Here is an 18,855-nt window from a genome sequence, read left to right as displayed (position 1 = left end):
TGACAAAGGCTAGGTAAAGCTCTTCTATCAAAACCAGTTTAATCCTCTCCTTTCGTCTCCTGTCAGGTTCCAGTACTGTGTTGCAATGGGAACCCATACTTTCCCCACTGCCAGCGCCCCGAGCAAGAAGGCAGCAAAGCAGATGGCTGCCGAGGAAGCCATGAAGGCCCTGCAAGGGGAGGCGACCAGCTCGGCATCTTCTGATGACCAGGTGGGGCCATTTCCTACTCACAAGATGCAGGCCGTTTTAGCAACCAAGTGGCGTAGGATGGCCCATGAGCCCCTCAGAGTCTCCGTTAAGTGGTCACAGTTCCTCTTTGGCTGATTGTCCTTCAGCCCGGAAGTACGAACACGGAAGCATTCGATACCTTGGAATCAGTGATGCCCAACAAGGTCAGGAGGATCAGTGAGCTCGTCAGATACCTGAACACCAACCCAGTGGGTGGCCTGTTGGAGTACGCCCGCTCCCACGGCTTTGCTGCTGAGTTCAAGTTGGTTGACCAGTCCGGACCTCCTCACGAGCCCAAGTGAGTGTTCCAGTCCTGGCTACAGCCTTGTGTCACAGGGTGGGACAGCCTATAACCCAGGAAAAGGAAGGATGTGTATTAGCTGTGAATGACAGGCAGGGCATGTTGAGAGAGCCCTGTCCCCAGGGCCTCTGAGAAGACTCTAGATCAGCCATCTTGAGAAGATACCCACTCTTCCAGTGAGTGTGAGCCTTAAAATTTTTTTTAAACAAGTTTTAATTTTTTAAAGGGATATATATATACCCATAGAAAATCATTCAAGCTGATTGAAAAGATGTGCAATGAAAAGGTCTCATTTCTAGTTTAGACTTCGTTTCCTTCCCCAGACTCATATACTATTACCAGTTTCTTGATTCCATGCACATCTGAGCCTGTTTTCCTTTCTCTGTTTTTTAAAATAAGTATATGTCATCTTCTGTTCTACTTAACTGTGTGCCTCAGAGGTCATTACAGATGAGTATGTATAGACCTACCACATAAATGCTCCATTGAATAGATATTTACAGTTTTTAAATTGCTTTGCTGAACAAGAGATATGAAAGTCCCTGAACAGACACTCAACTACCTACCTGGTAGTTTAAGAAGGAGAACGTTATTACTATTTGAAGCCCCACCTTGCGTAGTTTGTCTAACCGACTTCCAGGGACATTCAGGCTAGTTCTGGTCTTACTCTAAAAGCACTCTTGCAGTGAACAGCCTGCTCTGCCTGTCTTTGTCTACATGTGCAAACCTGTCTCTGGTATAAATGTTCAGGAGCGGAAGTTCTGGGCAATCAGTCTCATACACTGTTGTTTAAGTTTTTAAAATAGGTAATAGATTATGCAAAATAAAAAATATTATTCAAAAATAAAAATATAAAAAACTTCTCACTTTTTCTTCTCACTTTCACCCAGTTCTTACCTATACATACACACACACACATACCCCAACATGTAATAACTTTGCACTATTATATATCCTTCGAGAGTGTCCATATAAATACAAGCAGCTATATTCCCCTTCATTACACAGAAATACATATATGCATTAATTTCTAGCTTGCTTTTTACATACAAAATTATTATCTTAGAAAATTTTTCATATCACTTTGTGTTCTTTGTATATAGCTGCAAAGTATAGTGTTTCAGTGTACGGATTTATCATGATTTACTTAACCAGCCTCAGTTAATGAACACTTGGATTGTTTCCAAACTTGGTATTATAACAAGGCTACAATGAATAATATATGTGCATTTAAAGTTTTGGTAAATTTTGCCAAATTTTCCTCCAATGAAGTTATACTGGTCTATGCTTCCACCAACGGTATATAAAGAATATCTCTTGCTCTACCTCATAAGCATTCTAAAAGGCGAAAAATGGTATCTCCATACAGTACAAAGCCTAGCCCACACCAGGATATTTAATATTACTATTTACCACATTAATAGGTCAAAGGAGAAACACCACATGGTCATCTCCTGAGGTTCCAAAGAGACATACAGTAAAATTTAGCTTCCGTTCAGATTAAGAAAGCAAGTTGTTAAGAAAGCAGAAATTATTGAATACATCCTTTGCATGGTAAAGAACATGTCTGAAGTCAAAAGCCAGCAGCTTATGTTAAACCCAGAACTGTTCCCGTTAAAGTCAGGGAGGTGCGGCTGCCAGTGTCATCACTGTTTAATGTCATTCTGGAATTCCTAGCTAATGCAGGCAGTTTAGAGAAAGAAGCAAGTGTAAAGAGAGGGAAGGGGAGGTAAAGTTACCACTGTTTGTAGATGATTTGATAGTATGCCTGGAATATTCGTGAGAAAACTGAAGAAATACAGAGACGAAGCAGAATTTAGGAGAGCAGGGGACTACAAAATGATGTGTAAGAGTCAAGAACTTTTCTTGTATATAGTAATAAGCAGTTAGAAAACGTGTAGAAAATATCCTATTTGCAACTTTAGCTAAAAAGATAAGTGACTCAGGCACATTCCTAATAGGGAATATGTGGGTTCCACGTTAGATAAAATGCCGATGACCTGGGGACCATCTCCTCTATCCAATTCACCTCCTTCAGCCAAACTATCCTTGAAGAAAAGAAAAAAAGGAGGTGTTAGTTGCTCAGTTGTATCCGACTCTTTGCAGCTATGGACTGTAGCCTGTCATGCTCCTCTGTACATAGAATTCTCCAGGCAAGAACACTGCAGTGGGTAGCCATTCCCTTCTCCGGGGGATTTTCCCAACCCAGTGATCGAACCCAGGTCTCCTACATTGCAGGCAAATTCTTTCATTTCTGAGCCACCAGGGAAGCTCTGTTTATTGTACCTACAATTTCTATCCCAAATTCCTTTCTCCTCTTTCTGCCTCCAGTGTCAACACTCTCTCAGCCAGGCCATCGTTTTCTTTCACCTAAACCAGGAAATAGTCTCCTGGTCTCTCTATGTTTATTTATTCATTCAACAGATATCTATATAGGACATTGTATTTGTTAGAATGGGAGTCAGATATCAATAATCATATAAAGAAATGTAAGATCTTGGATTTGATAGATTATAAAGCGCTCACATTGCATGATGTGATGAGAACCTACATGGCATGACTTGACTCAGTACAGAGAGAGGAGAGGGCTTCCCTGAGAAGTGATGCGTAAGCTGAGACCTTAGTACCCCCAGGTCTGCAGAGCTGGTAAAGGGCTGCCGGAAGGCCAGTGTGGGTGGAGCAGAGAGCACAGGGGCGGCCTGATGCCAGATGAGACTGAAGGGAACCTTGTGAGCCATGTCATCCTGCTGCCTCACAAGTAGTAGAGAGCCGTTGAAGGGTTTTAAGTAAGGGAGATTCACTTGCCCCCCCCCCCCCCACCCCCCGCCGCCCCGACTTTTGCCCTCTCCGTGGCATTTTTCCTACTATATTTTTATACTGTCTTTTCTTTCATACTCTAAGAAAACCATTTCAGACCTTTGTCTTCAAATTTCCAATAAAACCCCTTTCTCGCTATAAACTGATGACCTGACTTAATTGAGAAATAATTGTTGTTCAGTCATTCAGTCATGTCTGACTCTTTGCGACCCCGTGGACTGCAGCACACCAGGCTTCCCTGTCCTTGACCATCTCCCGGAGCTTGCTCAAGCTCATGTCCATTGAGTCAGTGATGACATTCAACCATCTCATCCTCTGTCGTCCCCTTCTCCTCCTGCTTTCAGTCTTTTTCAGCGTCAGGGTCTTTTCCAGTTTGTCAGCTCTTCGCATCAGGTGGCCAAAGTATTTTAGCATCAGTCCTTCCAATGAATATTCAGGATTGATTTCCTTTAGGATTGACTGGTTTGATCTCCTTACAGTCCAAGGGACTCTCAAGAGTTTTCTCCAACACCATAGTTTGAAAGCATCAATTATTTGGCAGTCAACCTTGTTTATGGTCCAGCTGCCACATCCATATATGACTACTGAAAAAACCATAGCTCTGACTAGATGGACCTTTTTTGGCAAAGTAATGTCTCTGCTTTTTAATATGCTGTCTAGGTTGGACATAGCTTTTCTTCCAAGGAGCAAGTGTCTTTTAATTTCATGGCTGCAGTCATTGTCTGCAGTGATTTTAGAGCCCAAGGATATAAAGTCTGTCACTGTCTTCCATCTGTTTGCCATGAAGTGATGGGACTGGATGCCATGATCTTAGTTTTTTGAATGTTGAGTTTTAAGCCAGACTTTTCACTCTCCTCTTTCACCTTCATCAAGAAGCTCTTCAGTTCCTCTTCTCTTTCTGCCATAAGGGTGCTGTAATCTGCATATCTCAGGTTGTTGATAAATCTCCCAGCAATCTTGATTCAAGCTTGTGTTTCATCCAGCCCAGAATCTTGCATGATATACTCTGCATATAAGTTAAAGCAGAGTGACAATATACAGCCTTGACATACTAACTCCTATTACAGTTTTGAACCAGTCCGTTGTTCATGTCTGGGTCTAATTGTTATTTCTTGACCTGTAAAACCTGTATGCAGGTAGGTAAGTATGGTGATCTAGTATTCCCATCTCTTTAAGAATTTTCCACAAATTGTTGTGATCCACACAGTCAGAGGCTTTAGCGTAGTCAGTGAAGCAGAAGTAGATGTTTTTCTGGAACTCTCTTGCTTTTTCTTTGATCCAGCAGATGCTGGCAATTTGATCTCTGGTTCTTCTGCCTTTTCTAAATCCAGCTTGAACATCTGCAGTTTCTCAGTTCACATACTGTCGAAGCCTAGCTTGGAAGATTTTGTGCATTACTTTGCTAGCATGTGAAATGAGTGCAATTGTGTGGTAGTTTGAACATTCTTTGGCATTGCCCTTCTTTGGGACTGGAATGAAAACTGACCTTTTCTAGTCCTATGCCCACTGCTGAGTTTGCTGGCATATTGAGTGCAGCACTTTAACAGCATCGTCTTTTAGGATTTGAAATAGCTCAGCTGAAATTCCATCACTTCCACTAGCTTTGTTCATAGTGGTGCTTCCTACGGCCCACTTGACTTTGCACTCCAAGAATGGCTGCCTGTAGGTGAGTGATCATACCATTGTGGTTATCTGGGTCATTAAGATCTTTTTTGTACAGTTCTTCTATGTATTCTTGCCACCTCTTCTTACTATCTTCTGCTTCCGTTAGGTCCATACCATTTCTGTCTTTTATTGTGCCCGTCTTTGCATGAAATGTTCCCTTGATATCTCTAATTTTCTTGAAGAGATCTCTAGTCTTTCCCATTCTATTGTTTTCCTCTATTTCTTTGCATTGTTCACTTGGGATGGCTTTCTTATCTCTGCTTGCTATTCTTTGGAACTCTGCATTCAAATGGGTATATCTTTCCTTTCCACCTTTGCCTTTTGCTTCTCTTCTTTCTTCAGCTATTTGTAAGGCCTCCTCAGACAACCATTTCGCCTTTTTGCGTTTCTTTTTACTTGGGGGTGGTTTTGATCACTGCCTCCTGTACAGTGTTACAAAGCTCTGTTCATAGTTCCTCAGGTACTCTATCAGATCTAATCCCTTGAATCTATTTGTCACTCCCATTGTATAAACGTAATGGATTTGATTTAGGTCATACCTGAATGGCCTAGTGGTTTTCCCTACTTTTTTCAATTTAAGTCTGAATTTGGCAATAAGGAGTTTGTGCTCTGAGCCACAGTCAGCTCCTGGTCTTGTTTTTGCTGACTATGTAGAGCTTCTCCATCTTCAGCTGCAAAGAATATAATCAAGATGATTTCAGTATTGACCATCTGGTGATGGCCATGTGTAGAGTCGTCTCTTGTGTTGTTGGAAGAGGGCATTTGCTGTGACTGGTGCATTCTCTTGGCAAAACTCCGTTACCCTTTGCCCTGCTTCTTTTTGTACTCCAAGGCAAAACTTGCCTGTTACTCCAGGTATCTCTTGACTTCCTACTTCTGCATTCCAGTCCCCTGTGATGAAAAGGACATCTTTTTTTGGTGTTAGTTCTAGAAGATCTTGTAGGTCTTCATAGAACCGTTCAACTTCAGCTTCTTTGGCATTAGTGTTGGGGCATAGACTTGGATTACTGTGATATGTTTTGCCTTGGAAACAAACAGAAATCATTCTGTCGTTTTTGAGATTGCACCCAACTAGTGCATTTTGGACTCTTTTGTTGACTATGAGGGCTACTCCGTTTCTTCTAAGGGATTCTTGCCCACAGTAGTAGATATTAGCAGTAACAATCCTTACTTTCCCATCGCTGAATCCACCTTCCTACGTCATCTGCACAGGACATCTGTACTGGTGTGCAGGAAGCGTCCTCCTTCCATTCCGTGCCCTGGATCCCCTCCCCCTCAGCCTGTCCTCCCCTTCTCTCCCACTCTCATTATCAGCTGCTCCAGAGCTCTGTTGGATCCTTCCCATCGGCCTGCACACATGCCTGTGCCCATCTGCTAAAACCCTTCCCTTGACCCCACATCTCCCTCCAAATACCACCTCATCTCTCTGCTCCCGTCACAGCCAGACCTCTCAATATAATTGTTTATACTCGATGTCTTCATTGGTTTCACGTCCTTGACTCATTCCAGTTAGGCTTTTGTCCCCAGCATTCCACTAAAAGGCTAACCACTAGCCATATGTGGTTGCTGAGCACTTGAAATGTGGCTGTGTAACCGAGGAACTGAATTATCAGTTGTATTGAATTTTCATTAAAGTTAGCCTCATGTGGCCAGTGGCTATCGTATTGGACAGTGAAGCTCTAGTGGATCCTAATTGCACAACTAAGAAACTTTGTTCTATATATTGTGGTTGTTCAGTCACTAAGCTGTGTCCGACTCTGCAACCCCACGGACTACAACATGCCGGGCTTCTCTGTCCTCCACTGTCTCCCGGAGTTTGCTCACTTTCATGTCCATCTCATCTTCTGCCGCCGCCCCCCCCCCCCCCCCCCCCCCGCCTTTTGCCCTCAGTCTTGTTTTCCTGTGTACATATATAGGTATGTGTATATATGTGTGTGTGTCTTTGTGCCTAAGAGTGCATACTCTTTTCAAACATACAGAACACTCATGAAATTCTCCTGGATCCCTCAGGTCAAGATTCTACACAGTTTAGCCCCATCCCCTCTCTTCAACATCTCTTCATGCCTCTGTGCTTTTCCTTCATAAGCTTTAGCCCACTGGCTTGCACAAACCAGTTGGCATCATCAAAGAAAGGAGCAAAGGCATTCAGATGCTTATGACAAGCAAGAAATCGTGAGAAGCTCAGTGTGGTTGACCAGAAAGATGGATTCCTTTCACTGCCTTGAGCTGATTGATAAATCTTGATACTGAAACCTGTGTTATATGCAGTTAGATTATCCAAAAAGCTGGGTTTCCCTAAAGCAGGTTCAGTTCAGTTCAGTTCAGTCGCTCAGTCGTGTCCGACTCTTTGCGACCCCATGAATCGCAGCACACCAGGCCTCCCTGTCCATCACCAACTCCTGGAATTCACTCAGACTCACATCCATCTAGTCAGTGATGCCGTCCAGCCATCTCATCCTGGGTCGTCCCCTTCTGCTCCTGCCCCCAGTCCCTCCCAGCATCAGTCTTTTCCAGTGAGTCAACTCTTCGCGTGGGGTAGCCAAAGTACTGGAGTTTCAGCTTTAGCATCATTCCTTCCAAAGAAATCCCAGGGTTGATCTCCTTCAGAATGGACTGGTTGGATCTCTTTGCAGTCCAAGGGACTCTCAAGAGTCTTCTCCAACACCACAGTTCAAAAGCATCAATTCTTCGGCGCTCAGCCCTCTTCACAGTCCAACTCTCACATCCATACATGACTACTGGAAAAACCATAGCCTTGACTAGACGGGCCTTAGTCGGCAAAGTAATGTCTCTGCTTTTGAACATGCTATCTAGGTTGGTCATAACTTTTCTTCCAAGGAGTAAGCGTCTTTTAATTTCATGGCTGCAGGATCTGGTTAAAAGCTGGGATTCATGAAACCTTGTCTGGTAGCTACCCAAGCTGTTTTGCTCCATCCCTTCTTCCCTCTGTGTTTGTGGAGATGCCTAGCCAGGAAGGGAGGGGAACCACAGGCCACTCCCCTCCCTGCCTAGCAGCACTGCCTGCCTCACTGCTCTACCTGTCCCCTCCCCCTAAGTTATCGCAAGGCCTCCAGGAATCTAAAGTGAAAGTGTAGTTGCTCAGTTGTGTCCAACTCTTTGCGATCCCATGGACTGTAGCCCGCCAGGTTCCTCTGTTCATGGGATTCTCCAGGCAAGAATCTGGAGTGGGTTGCCATTTCTTTCTCCAGGGGATCTTCCAGACCCAAGGATCAAACTCAGATCTCCCGCATGGTGGGCAGACTGTTTACCGTCTGAGCCACCAGGGAATCCCCCAAGAATCTAAAAGTAACTCCTAATAGAGGTGTGGTTCGTGGAGCTAAGGCCAACCTTGCTCTCAGATCTCTCCAGGTTAAGTCCTCTTGAGCAAATCAGGAAATGAATGAGGAAATGGAATCAGGTATTAAAAAATCAGAGCATTAGAAACAGTGATTCAAGCAGGAAAAAGTTACTCCCATCTCGTTTCTGCTTAAGTTGAAAAGGAAGTCCACATGTGGTGCTGGTATTGCTTTAAAGCCTCTCTAATACTCACTGATTTCCTTTGTGGTAAAGACAGGCTTTGAGCCTTTACAAGCCATAGCGTCTCGTCAGAATTTAATAAGTTGATTTTATCCCGTTTATTTATAGCCACCTTCTGTGAATGGCAAGTGATCCTGATTTTTCATTTACAGTAGTGATACAGAGTGTCCTTTTAAAATGTATTTAAAATTTAAAAATTTAAAAATAAATAAAATGTGTTTACATTGAAAAAGAGTCAATTTGGAGAAGAATATCAAGTAAGTAATACTCAGGTGATACCTGGATATAGCGGAAACCACACTATGATTCAGGAATATTCAAAGTCTGGGGAGTGGTGCCTTAGGAACAGAGCTGTCAGGAGTGATGAGGGCACGTGTCGGCCAGTATGGCCTCCCCTTGAGCAAAACCAGCCCTTTTCTGGAGCAGCTGGTGGGGTCAGGTACTTGTCTTTATTCCCTGCTTCTCATCTCCAAGGTTCGTTTACCAAGCAAAAGTTGGGGGTCGCTGGTTCCCAGCCGTCTGCGCGCACAGCAAGAAGCAAGGCAAGCAGGAAGCTGCAGATGCGGCCCTCCGCGTTTTGATTGGGGAGGACGAGAAGGCAGAGCGCATGGGTTTCACAGAGGTAACCCCAGTGACAGGGGCCAGTCTCAGAAGAACTATGCTCCTCCTCTCAAGGTCCCCAGAAGCAAAGCGAAAGACAGTTAAGCCGTCTACTTTTGGTGCTATCTTTTTTTGTGGGTCCTGCTAACTCCTATCTGGGTGGAGTCAGCTCTTAACTTGCTGTCATGTGAACCATCCCTCGTCTTTAATATTAGCCTCCATAGAGCTGGGATGCTAGTGCAAGAGGGGGAAAAAATGACCTACAAGTCGAGTAGTCCTCGACCTCCCCCGCCCAGTCTGAAACATGGTGGACGCAGGCGAGGCTCTGGCCCTGACAAGCCTCCTCTCCCCACAGCTCCCTCTCACGGGCAGCACCTTCCACGACCAGATAGCCATGCTGAGCCACCGGTGCTTCAACGCCCTCACCAACAGTTTCCAGCCCTCCTTACTCGGCCGCAAGATCCTGGCTGCCATCATCATGAAGAAAGACTCTGACGACCTAGGTGTTGTGGTCAGCCTGGGGACAGGTAAGTGGGTGCTGAAATATGTACCCCCAGCTCTCCATGCCCTGTGGTGACTGCATGTACCTCCTTATTCTCTGTGGGTGAATTTAAGGCAGAAGACTCATCTTACATTTTAGCTACAGTTTATTCAGAGCAAGGAATGAATTCTCATATCATAGGAAAAAGAATACCGGAGTCAGGATTGATAAATAGGCTATTTGTACCTTCAGGGTTTAAGAACCAACATCCTTGCTTTCCTTTGGAAATTTCACATTTGGTTTAAATGCCTTTCCAGGAAATCGCTGTGTGAAAGGAGATTCTCTGAGCTTAAAGGGAGAAACTGTCAATGACTGTCATGCAGAGATCATCTCCCGGAGAGGCTTCATCAGGTGAGCAAGATTGCAGGGTGTCGGGGCTCTGCCACCACCTCACAGGCAGGTCCTCAATGCTGCAGGGTCAGCCTTTGAGCTTTTTACTGAATCAGTTCCTCTGTAACGTGGCTACATCCCTCTCCTCGGCCTGCTGTGGAAGAGTGCTGTCTTTTCCCGCTAACTCCACTTCAAGCCCCTTTCAAAAAAACACATGATGACCTCTTGATCTTCAGGGCTATGGGGAGGAGGAGGCCTTCTGTCTCCATTTGAGGACCTACAAACAAACCCACTGTCCTGCCACCTTTCCTCTCCAGTTCATCTTTAATTTGTGAAGGGAAAGAAGCCACAGCCTCCTGTAGTTCCTGAATCAGTTTGTTCTGCCCTAAAATTCCTGTCGCTGCCAGAGCAAGAAGCTCTTGGCCGGATTGTAACTGACCTGAAAGGCTAACTTAACTGTAAGAAATGCCGAGGTCTCCCATGGAGAGATTCCACCACCTCTTTCAACCGGAGAAAGCGTGTAAAGTCTGCACCATTAAGGCTTTTCCTTGGGATCAGATTATAGAAGCAACCACTGTTCCCAGAGTCATAGCAGTCTTCTTAACCAGACTTTCTTCTTACAGGTTTCTCTACAGCGAGTTAATGAAATACAACCCCCAGACGGCGAAGGATAGTATATTTGAACCTGCTAAAGGAGGAGAAAAGCTTCAGATAAAAAAGAGCGTGTCATTCCATCTCTATATCAGGTCTGTACAGTCTCTGTTGTCACCAGAGCCGGCCCGCCGGCTTTCTGGGGCTGGGTGTCTGAATGGTCTCCACGTCCATAATTCAGAGCTTGTTCAGTGGGCAATGCTTGACTCTTGCTTGAGGTCCACACCCCAGTGTGGAATGACTCACACTTCTACCCACTCCAGTAGCCTGTGTAGGCTGCAGAAAAAAAAAAAAAAAGCCTCGTTTCTGCCACATGGAGCTGTTCTTAAGCCCCAGGCAGCTGAAGAGACCCATGCGCACAGGCGGGTGTTAACAGACGCCCCTGTCTTGCAGCACGGCCCCGTGTGGGGATGGTGCCCTCTTTGATAAGTCGTGCAGCGACCGAGCCGTGGAGAGCACAGACTCCCGCCACTACCCTGTCTTCGAGAATCCCAAACAAGGCAAGCTCCGCACCAAGGTAGAGAACGGTGAGTGGCACGTCCTCCATCACCCATCGAAAGGCTCTGCAAAGCCCCAGGCCCGTCGCAGGGCCAGGGCACAGCTGCAGGGTTTCTGCCATCATGGGTGGGATACCAGGGTCTTGTCTCCAGAGGGAGGGAAGATGTAGGTCGGGGAAGATCTATGGGAAGATTGGGACTCCGTTTTGCATTGGTCGGCTGGGTGGATCTGCAGTCACATAGGAGGCAGCAGTGCCCATCTAGAGCCCAGAGGAGAGAGATGGCTGCAAATAAAAGTCTGGGAATTATCCTCCTGCGGTTGATCCTTATGGCCATGGAAATGGATGGGATCACCTCAGGGAAGGTTGGAGAAAATGGAAAGAAAGCGAGGCAGAACAAGCCTGAGGCGTTGACAGGACTCCGCGCCCGCTTCCCCGCCTGCCTTGCTGGCTGCTAGTTCTGCACCTTGTCTGCCAGCTCCTCCTGCTCTACCGTCCTCCCGTGTCTCCTCACCGTCTCCTCACGTCCACTCTGTTCCCTTCAGGCCAGCCTTCTGCAGTCATCAGAGTGGCCCTCAAACAGAGGTCGTGTCGCTTCCCTCCTCAGAACCCTGAAGTCTAAACACAGAGCTCCCATATGATCCACCAGTTCACTCCTAGGAACATCCCCAAGAGAAATGAAAACATGTCCACACAAAAACTAACACAGACCGGCTACCCTCTCTCTCGGCGTTGCCACTCTTGGGGCTGAGGAGGCCGCAGGCTGCCGCGTCGTTGCTGCATTTGCTGCGCTGGCACTGCGCCTTACAGCCCTGAAGAGTCTGCTTTTTTCCTCTCCTTTTTTCCCCCTGCAGTCTCCCATTATGGAGACCCAGGGAGAAAACACTAATACAGAACATTCATAGCAGCAATGTTCATAACAGCCCAAAAGTAGAGACAACCCCAGTGACTGGTGAGTGGGCAAGCAAAATGAAGTATATCCATAAAACGGGGTATCGTTTGATACATGCCGCAGCACGAGGGAACCGAGGGAACAGTGTGGAGAAGGGAAAGCAGCCGGTCACGAAAGACTTTGTGTTACGTGGCTCCCACATTTTCATTTACTTGAAACGTCTAGAATAGGAAAATCCATAAAGAAGGAAAGTAAGTCGGGCCAGCTGGGCCAGCGGTGGAAAGGGCTGGAGGGAAATGGGGCGTGACTGCTAAGGGATAGGAGGCTTCCTTGGAGGGTGATGAAATGTTCTCACATTGGTTGTGGTGATGGCTGCACAAGTCTGTGAATACACTAAAAATTATTATATACTCTAAACGGGTGGACTGTATCTCATTGAAGTTCAGGAAGAACCAAAAGCCCACCACCCTGTCATGGCCTCCCGCTACACGGAAGCAAGCCCTGCCACTTCGGCCATCCTGGTTCTTCGTCAGGTCCCTCCACAGCTAAACCCTCTGCTGCCTCAGGGCCTTTGCTTTTGCTGAACTCTGTGTCTGAAACACTCTTTCTCAGCTGTTTCTTCTCTTCCTTCGTGTCTCAGCCCCCCGACAGTCCTGTCCCAGGAGATGCCCTGACCTGTCCATTATAGCTCCCTCAAACCATCTACAATCATTACGTGTGTATTGGCTGACTTGTTTAGTGTCCCCTTTCTGCTCCCTCACTCCCATAAACCCGCTAGGAGCGCAAGGATCTGATTTGGTTTTGCTCACTGTTGCTTCCCGGCACCAAGCCTAGTGCCCAGCACAAAGTAGCTGCTGTGAGATATTCAAAGAACGAATGAGTGCGAAGCCTCTGGCCCAAGTCTAAGGAGCAGAAAATGCCATGCCGGGGAGGGGCCTGGTCCAGCGGCCCTTGCAGGTCTAACCCAAGTCTCTCATCCAGGGGAAGGCACGATCCCAGTGGAGTCCAGTGACATTGTGCCCACGTGGGACGGCATTCGGCTGGGGGAGAGACTCCGCACCATGTCCTGCAGCGACAAAATCCTGCGCTGGAATGTGCTGGGCCTGCAGGGGGCACTGTTGACCCACTTCCTGCAGCCTGTGTATCTCAAATCCGTCACTCTGGGTAAGGACCTGTCTTGGAAGCTGAAACCGGACTGTCATCCCGGTTCCCAGATCCCAGCAAACTGCACACTTCATTGCCAGGTGTTAACATGATGTCTCCCCTTTTCAAAGTGTGCTCGATTCGGTGGTTTAGTGATTGATTCTGAGTGTCCCGTCTGCTGTGATGGGAAAATTGGTTTAGGCAGCAGTCTCAGTAACAATATGCCAGCCAAGTCTTTCAAGGTGAGTTAGAGAAACACAGCAGCTTAAAACTGCAGTGTCTTAGTGTCCTTGCCATCTCAGCACTTGGCCTTACCTGGAACCTTATATATTGTGCTTAACTGATGATCCCTTTGTATCCTGGGCAGCCGCAGTCAGCAGGTGCTCCCTGCCTAGGGAGCTGAGGCTCTGTCTGTGCCCTCACCCTCCCCACATGCCTCTGTTGCTTCATGGCACTGGGGATAATCAGATGTGTGCGTTTCTTTTTGTACCCAGGTTACCTGTTCAGCCAGGGGCACCTGACCCGTGCCATTTGCTGTCGTGTGACAAGAGATGGAAGTGCATTTGAGGATGGACTCCGACATCCCTTTATTGTCAACCACCCCAAGGTGCGATAACCCAATCCATTTTTCTCTTGGCGTTTTCTCCTTTTCAAGTAGTCCTGTCAGCAGAGCAGAAATGTACAGTGTGGGCAAGGGGAGCCTTAGTTGGTTTCCCTCAAACTTAGCCTTCCCTCCTTTGGGGGCTTCCCCGATGGCTAAGATAGGAAAGAACCTGCCTGTAAAGCAAGAGACCTGGGCTTGATCCCTGGGTTGGGAAGATCCCCTGGAGGAGGAAATGCAACCCACTCCAGTATTCTTGCCTGGAGAATCTCATGGACAGAGGAGCCTGGCAGGCTGCAGTCCATGGGGTCACAAAGAGTTGGATATGACTAAGCGATTAACACTTTCACTTTTTTCCTTCTTTTAGTTTGGAATTCATTTGAATTGAGGTGGGGTTAGTATATCTCAGTCTTAGCCAAACGGAATCATAAACAAGGGGGAAAGATCATGACCTCGTCTTCCCTCTTTCCTGTGAGTCTTGAGTCCCTGCTTCAGAAGCTTTTCTCTGAAAGTTTCTATCTTCCTCCCTGGAATTCCTAGGTTGGCCGAGTCAGCGTATATGATTCCAAAAGGCAGTCTGGGAAGACCAAGGAGACAAGTGTCAACTGGTGTTTAGCTGATGGCTACGACCTAGAAATCCTGGATGGGACCAGAGGCACCGTGGATGGGTAAGGAGCTGGGGAAGCACAGCCACACAGCCAGGCGTGCCAGCCAGACTGCCAAGGGGCGTCACGTTGTCAAAACACCAGAGCTTAAAAGTTGCCGCCTCCGCACCCCCAGTGCCTCCACTTGTTCCATCCCAGGTGGATAATGAGTGCTTCTGTTTCCCCAGGCCACGGAACGAATTGTCCCGGGTCTCCAAAAAGAACATTTTCCTTCTATTTAAGAAGCTCTGCTCCTTCCGATACCGCAGAGATCTACTTAGACTCTCCTATGGTGAGGCCAAGAAAGCTGCCCGCGACTACGAGATAGCCAAGAACTACTTCAAAAAATCTCTGAAGGACATGGGCTACGGAAACTGGATAAGCAAGCCCCAGGAGGAGAAGAATTTTTACCTTTGCCCAGTGTAGTGTGACCCAGTGACTGATGGGTCGGGTGTTTCACACTGGGTGCGAGAGAGAGGTCGTAGCATTCCTCATCACATGGGTCAAGGGGTTTGGGGTTTTATTTTCCCTTTTTTTTTTTTTAAAGAATGGAACTGCGGCTGGTGACACTGAGAACTTTGGGTTCCTGTTATCCTGCTTTTCTTTGGGAATCCCAGGCCAGGTCTCACCACCCCCTTCTCTTTTCCCCAGCAGAGAGACAGAGACCGCAGGGCAGAGAGAAGGGGTTGGTTCCTTCTTTCCGCCCATTTCCTCTTCCGGTCTATTTCCATCTTTTTCTGTTTCCTTTCCCTTTGTGTTTGCTACACGGACCTCTTGTGGTCTCGATTAGGTTCCAGTCAACCGTGTGAACCATGCCAGGGACAGAGGATTTTTCATTTGTGAATTCTGAGGCCCCTCTGCTTCCCGTCTTCCCCTTCTGAGAGTCCTTCCTCGTGATTGTTAGTTTTTCCTTTTCCTCCAAGAGGACAAAGCAGTGAACTTAAAGAATCTGGTGACACATTTCTAAGGGCCGGAGTTGAACACTGCAGTCAGCTTGTTACCGGTGCCAAGCGTAATGAGAACCTGCAGATGATGCTCCGTGATCTTGCACTTTAGCCAGCTTGGGAGGGGCCCAGCGGCAGGGGAGGCAGCTGCCGGGGAGGTGCATCCCTTCCCCAGGTGGCAGGAAGGTCTGGGACCAGCCAGATGGGGCTAATGGAATTGCCTGAGCACTGGAGGAGGCCTGCCCTCCAGGGGTAACACAGACCACTTTCCCGGTAGGCAGACATACCTTGGAATGTTGCCAAGCTCCCAGCTGCTGTTCCTCCTAAAGCATTCCTAGGAATTTGTCCTGCTGATGGGGGCAGTAACGCTGTAGACCCCGACCAATTGGTAGGAAGAAACCCAGGGTAAATCCTAGAGGGTAAATCGTCTCTGCTCAGATAATCATGACTTAGCAGGAATAAGGCAAAAAATCATGTTGGGTCAGACCACTGTCCCCCCCAGCATATTTCTCGTGATGGTGACACCAAGGGAAGGTGACTAATTCATGGTAAATGGGGAGTTTTTAAAAGAATGCCATAAATGTTGATCCTCGACAGCTACAGATAACCTGTAATTGCACAGATTTGAAGTTCAGATGTCATTTTCCGTTGATTAACTGAGTGCTTTTGTTTTGCCTAATAGCTTCAGAAAGTTGTCTGCGGGCAGGTCACAGACCCGGGGTCTCCTGCCCGCTAGGAGTCTTTCTAGGGTTGCCCTTGAGCAGTAACTCCAAGTGAAAGGGGAGGTTGTCCTAAAACTCTGTCAGGCGGGACTCTGGGTCTGCACCTCAAGCTAGCGTGGACTCTGTGGTCAGAGCCTGCGCTTCTCCGTGGAGTCTGGCTCTGGGCTAGCCAGCCAGGTGTGCTCCAGAAAAGTACAGAGGCTCTGCCCTCTCCAGACCTGAGCCTGCCTCTTTCTCTCTGGACAGTTCCTGTCATCTGTGAATAGGCCACACCAGTGCCCTCGGACGATCTTCCGTCCTCCCGCACACCCTGCCAGCTACGGCTAGTTAAGCCCCGTCTGTCCCGCCTTGTCAGTGGTGGATCCACCCAGGTCCACACATTTATCGTCGTGGCTACTGTGCCCTCTGTGCTTTTGACCAAAGTGAGAAACGTTAGGTCTTTCAAATACACTAAGGATGTTTCTGTGGAACACCACAGTGTCCGTGGAACTAGAAGGGAAGCAATGCCTGTCTTCTGAGGTGGCAGGGGCCTACCCCTGGGTCCTATCAATCTTCCACCGGCACGAGATCAGTCCCGCCCCAGGAGGCAGCTCAGCTCCCTGGTTCTTTGAGCTGGAGAGCAGCACCTACTCACTCCTTGGCATGTCCAGCCCCTTGGGCATTAGAACCTCCACAGAACTCAGTCTCAGCCACCACCTTGTCTCAGCTGGGAGCCCGGGCACTCTGAACCGTTCAGAGCCCCCGCTTGCCCCAAGATCTTGTCTGGCGAACTTACAGTATTCAGTTTCTGCTGTAGGAAGAGAGTAAGGCTTCCCTGTACCCGTGCATCCTCTGGAAATAAGCCTGTATTGGGCCCTGCACGGCCACCCCACCCTGGCGCCTCACCCCCACCCCCTCAGAAGAGGCAAAACTCCTGCCTACCCAAAGTGTCTGCTTCACTTTTTTGTCCAATCCTTGTTTTTGATAAGCAAGACCTCCTCCCCAGCTTTTTTTTTTTTTTATGATCTTTGTAGTTGATTTGTCTGAACTGTGGCTATTGTGCATTCTTTGAATAATCACTTGTAAAAAAATTTGTCGCTGCTTCAAGCTATTTCCTTTACTCACGTTGAAGGGATTTTGCTGGCTTTTGGGGTCTCGGTAGTGACTCCCAAGAGCAGAGTGGAGAAGAGCCCAAGCGTAGACTTGGGGGCCACGATGGGTGCAGTCAGTTTTATGATCCTGCTTTTATGTGTCCTTTGGTATAAGTGACTAACAATATACATTCCTCATAAATAAAAAAAAAAAGAATCTGAATTTTTAGAAAGCCTCGAGTCTTGGTTTCCTGGGGGACGAGAAAGTGGGGAACGGAGGGAGCTATGGTGGGGATTTCGGCAACAGCACTAGCTGGGACTGACTCAGAACCTGGGGAGCGGGTCCCCCTCAGCCAGCAGAGAGGAGCCATCTCAAAGGTGAGCTTTTGTCGGGCACAGTGGGTGCATCAGACAGCCTTTGCTTACTTCCCCAGTTCCACAGCCCCACCTTCCCCAGCAGAGCCCTCCATCAAGTATCTTGTCCTCAGACACACGCTGTGCGAGATTTCAAGGCCCAGAGTAGGAAAGTGTCCCTTGAGCCAGCATCACAGACCACAGACGCAACTCCAGAGGTTTCTACAGCCCTCCACCCCCAGCTGTTTGCCTGCGGGAGGTGCAGGTTGCAGCCTGGACAGACCTGACTTGGCCACTGTCTTGGGAGACAGGCCATTTGCTTTCTACTTTATAGATGGCAGCTAGAATATTTCTGTCTTGATTTCAGAGCGGAAACGCCATTTTCCTCGTTGCTGTTGGGTCAGGATGTCTACAAGTCTCCTCTTTGACCTTGTAAAGATACCATACCAGAGGATAGGAGATGCCTGACAGTGAGGCCTCCTAAGTCAGTGAAACCTCCCTCTTCATCAACTATACAGATGGAACAGCTGAGGCCAGGGGGGCCAGCAACATATCCTGGGGGACATTAACCTAGGGCCAGAACTGCACGGGTGTGACTCACCATCTGTTGAAACAGTCGGGCAAGCTGAACAGATTCTACAGTGAAGGACAGTGTCTCTGCCTACAGTGAGGCCTGGAGCCTCGACACCTCTGTCCTCTCTGTTCTCAGGCGTCTGGTCCCTCCTGGAGGGAGATGTATCCAGGCCTTTTAAAAACGAACCATTTTCTTCATACCTAAGGTGAGTGCAGGATGTAAGACTGTCCCCCCAGCTCCCAGTTCCAGGCAGGCTGGAAGGCAAGGCTGCCCCCTGGGAACACGAGGGATTTCCTTCAGCATTTTGGTTGCTGCTCACCTGGCATTTCATCTTGGCCCACCATTTAATGCAGCTTCCAGGATGCAGGCCCGGGTCAAACCCGTGTTCCAGGAGCAGATGTGCCTTGCACACAGCCGTATCTATCTCCAGACCGGCCTCACCTCTGCCCTGCCCTCCAGGGCCCGTTTTTACAAAGGACCTCCCCAGGAGCTATTTCTGGGCTCTGTCTACTCCAGTCCAAGCCTTATCTTTCCCATCTGATGAACGGACTTGTCAGGCCACCATCACAATCATTGGCTACCACTGACCTTTTCTTTAGATTTTTTAATGTCTAACCACAGCAACCTCTCATGGATCCAATTTCCCCAGTATTCTCCCTTTTCCCCTTTTTCACCAACCCTGGCCCATGAGGATCTCCCCACCCACCCCCCCACCCCCGTCAAGGATTACAGAGAGATAAGACA

The 18,855-nt window shown here is 47.7% G+C and overlaps 1 protein-coding gene across 19 annotated transcripts in view; it reads left to right on the top strand.

Moving 5' to 3' along the window:
* ADAR (adenosine deaminase RNA specific) overlaps window positions 1-17,416 on the top strand; it is a 51,752-nt gene extending 34,336 nt beyond the window's left edge. For 15 of the 19 annotated variants that reach the window (XM_060402331.1, XM_060402314.1, XM_060402344.1 and 12 more), the window contains 11 exons: window positions 67-211; window positions 337-527; window positions 9,024-9,171; window positions 9,505-9,676; window positions 9,948-10,041; window positions 10,644-10,766; window positions 11,065-11,198; window positions 13,041-13,223; window positions 13,697-13,809; window positions 14,344-14,471; window positions 14,636-17,416. In XM_060402331.1, coding sequence (XP_060258314.1) covers window positions 67-211; window positions 337-527; window positions 9,024-9,171; window positions 9,505-9,676; window positions 9,948-10,041; window positions 10,644-10,766; window positions 11,065-11,198; window positions 13,041-13,223; window positions 13,697-13,809; window positions 14,344-14,471; window positions 14,636-14,873 — 1,669 coding nt within the window. In that variant the 3' untranslated portion in view covers window positions 14,874-17,416. Of the gene's footprint in view, window positions 1-66; window positions 212-336; window positions 528-9,023; window positions 9,250-9,504; window positions 9,677-9,947; window positions 10,042-10,643; window positions 10,767-11,064; window positions 11,199-13,040; window positions 13,224-13,696; window positions 13,810-14,343; window positions 14,472-14,635 lie in introns of all 19 variants that reach the window. The other 4 variants (XM_027975734.3, XM_042254762.2, XM_012182486.4 and 1 more) reach the window with 1 other exon arrangement.
* Window positions 17,417-18,855: the final 1,439 nt, after the last annotated feature.

The sequence above is a fragment of the Ovis aries genome, chromosome 1 (assembly GCF_016772045.2).
Source record: "Ovis aries strain OAR_USU_Benz2616 breed Rambouillet chromosome 1, ARS-UI_Ramb_v3.0, whole genome shotgun sequence".
NCBI lineage: Eukaryota > Metazoa > Chordata > Mammalia > Artiodactyla > Bovidae > Ovis > Ovis aries.
This window is presented reverse-complemented; position numbering and strand designations above follow the sequence as displayed.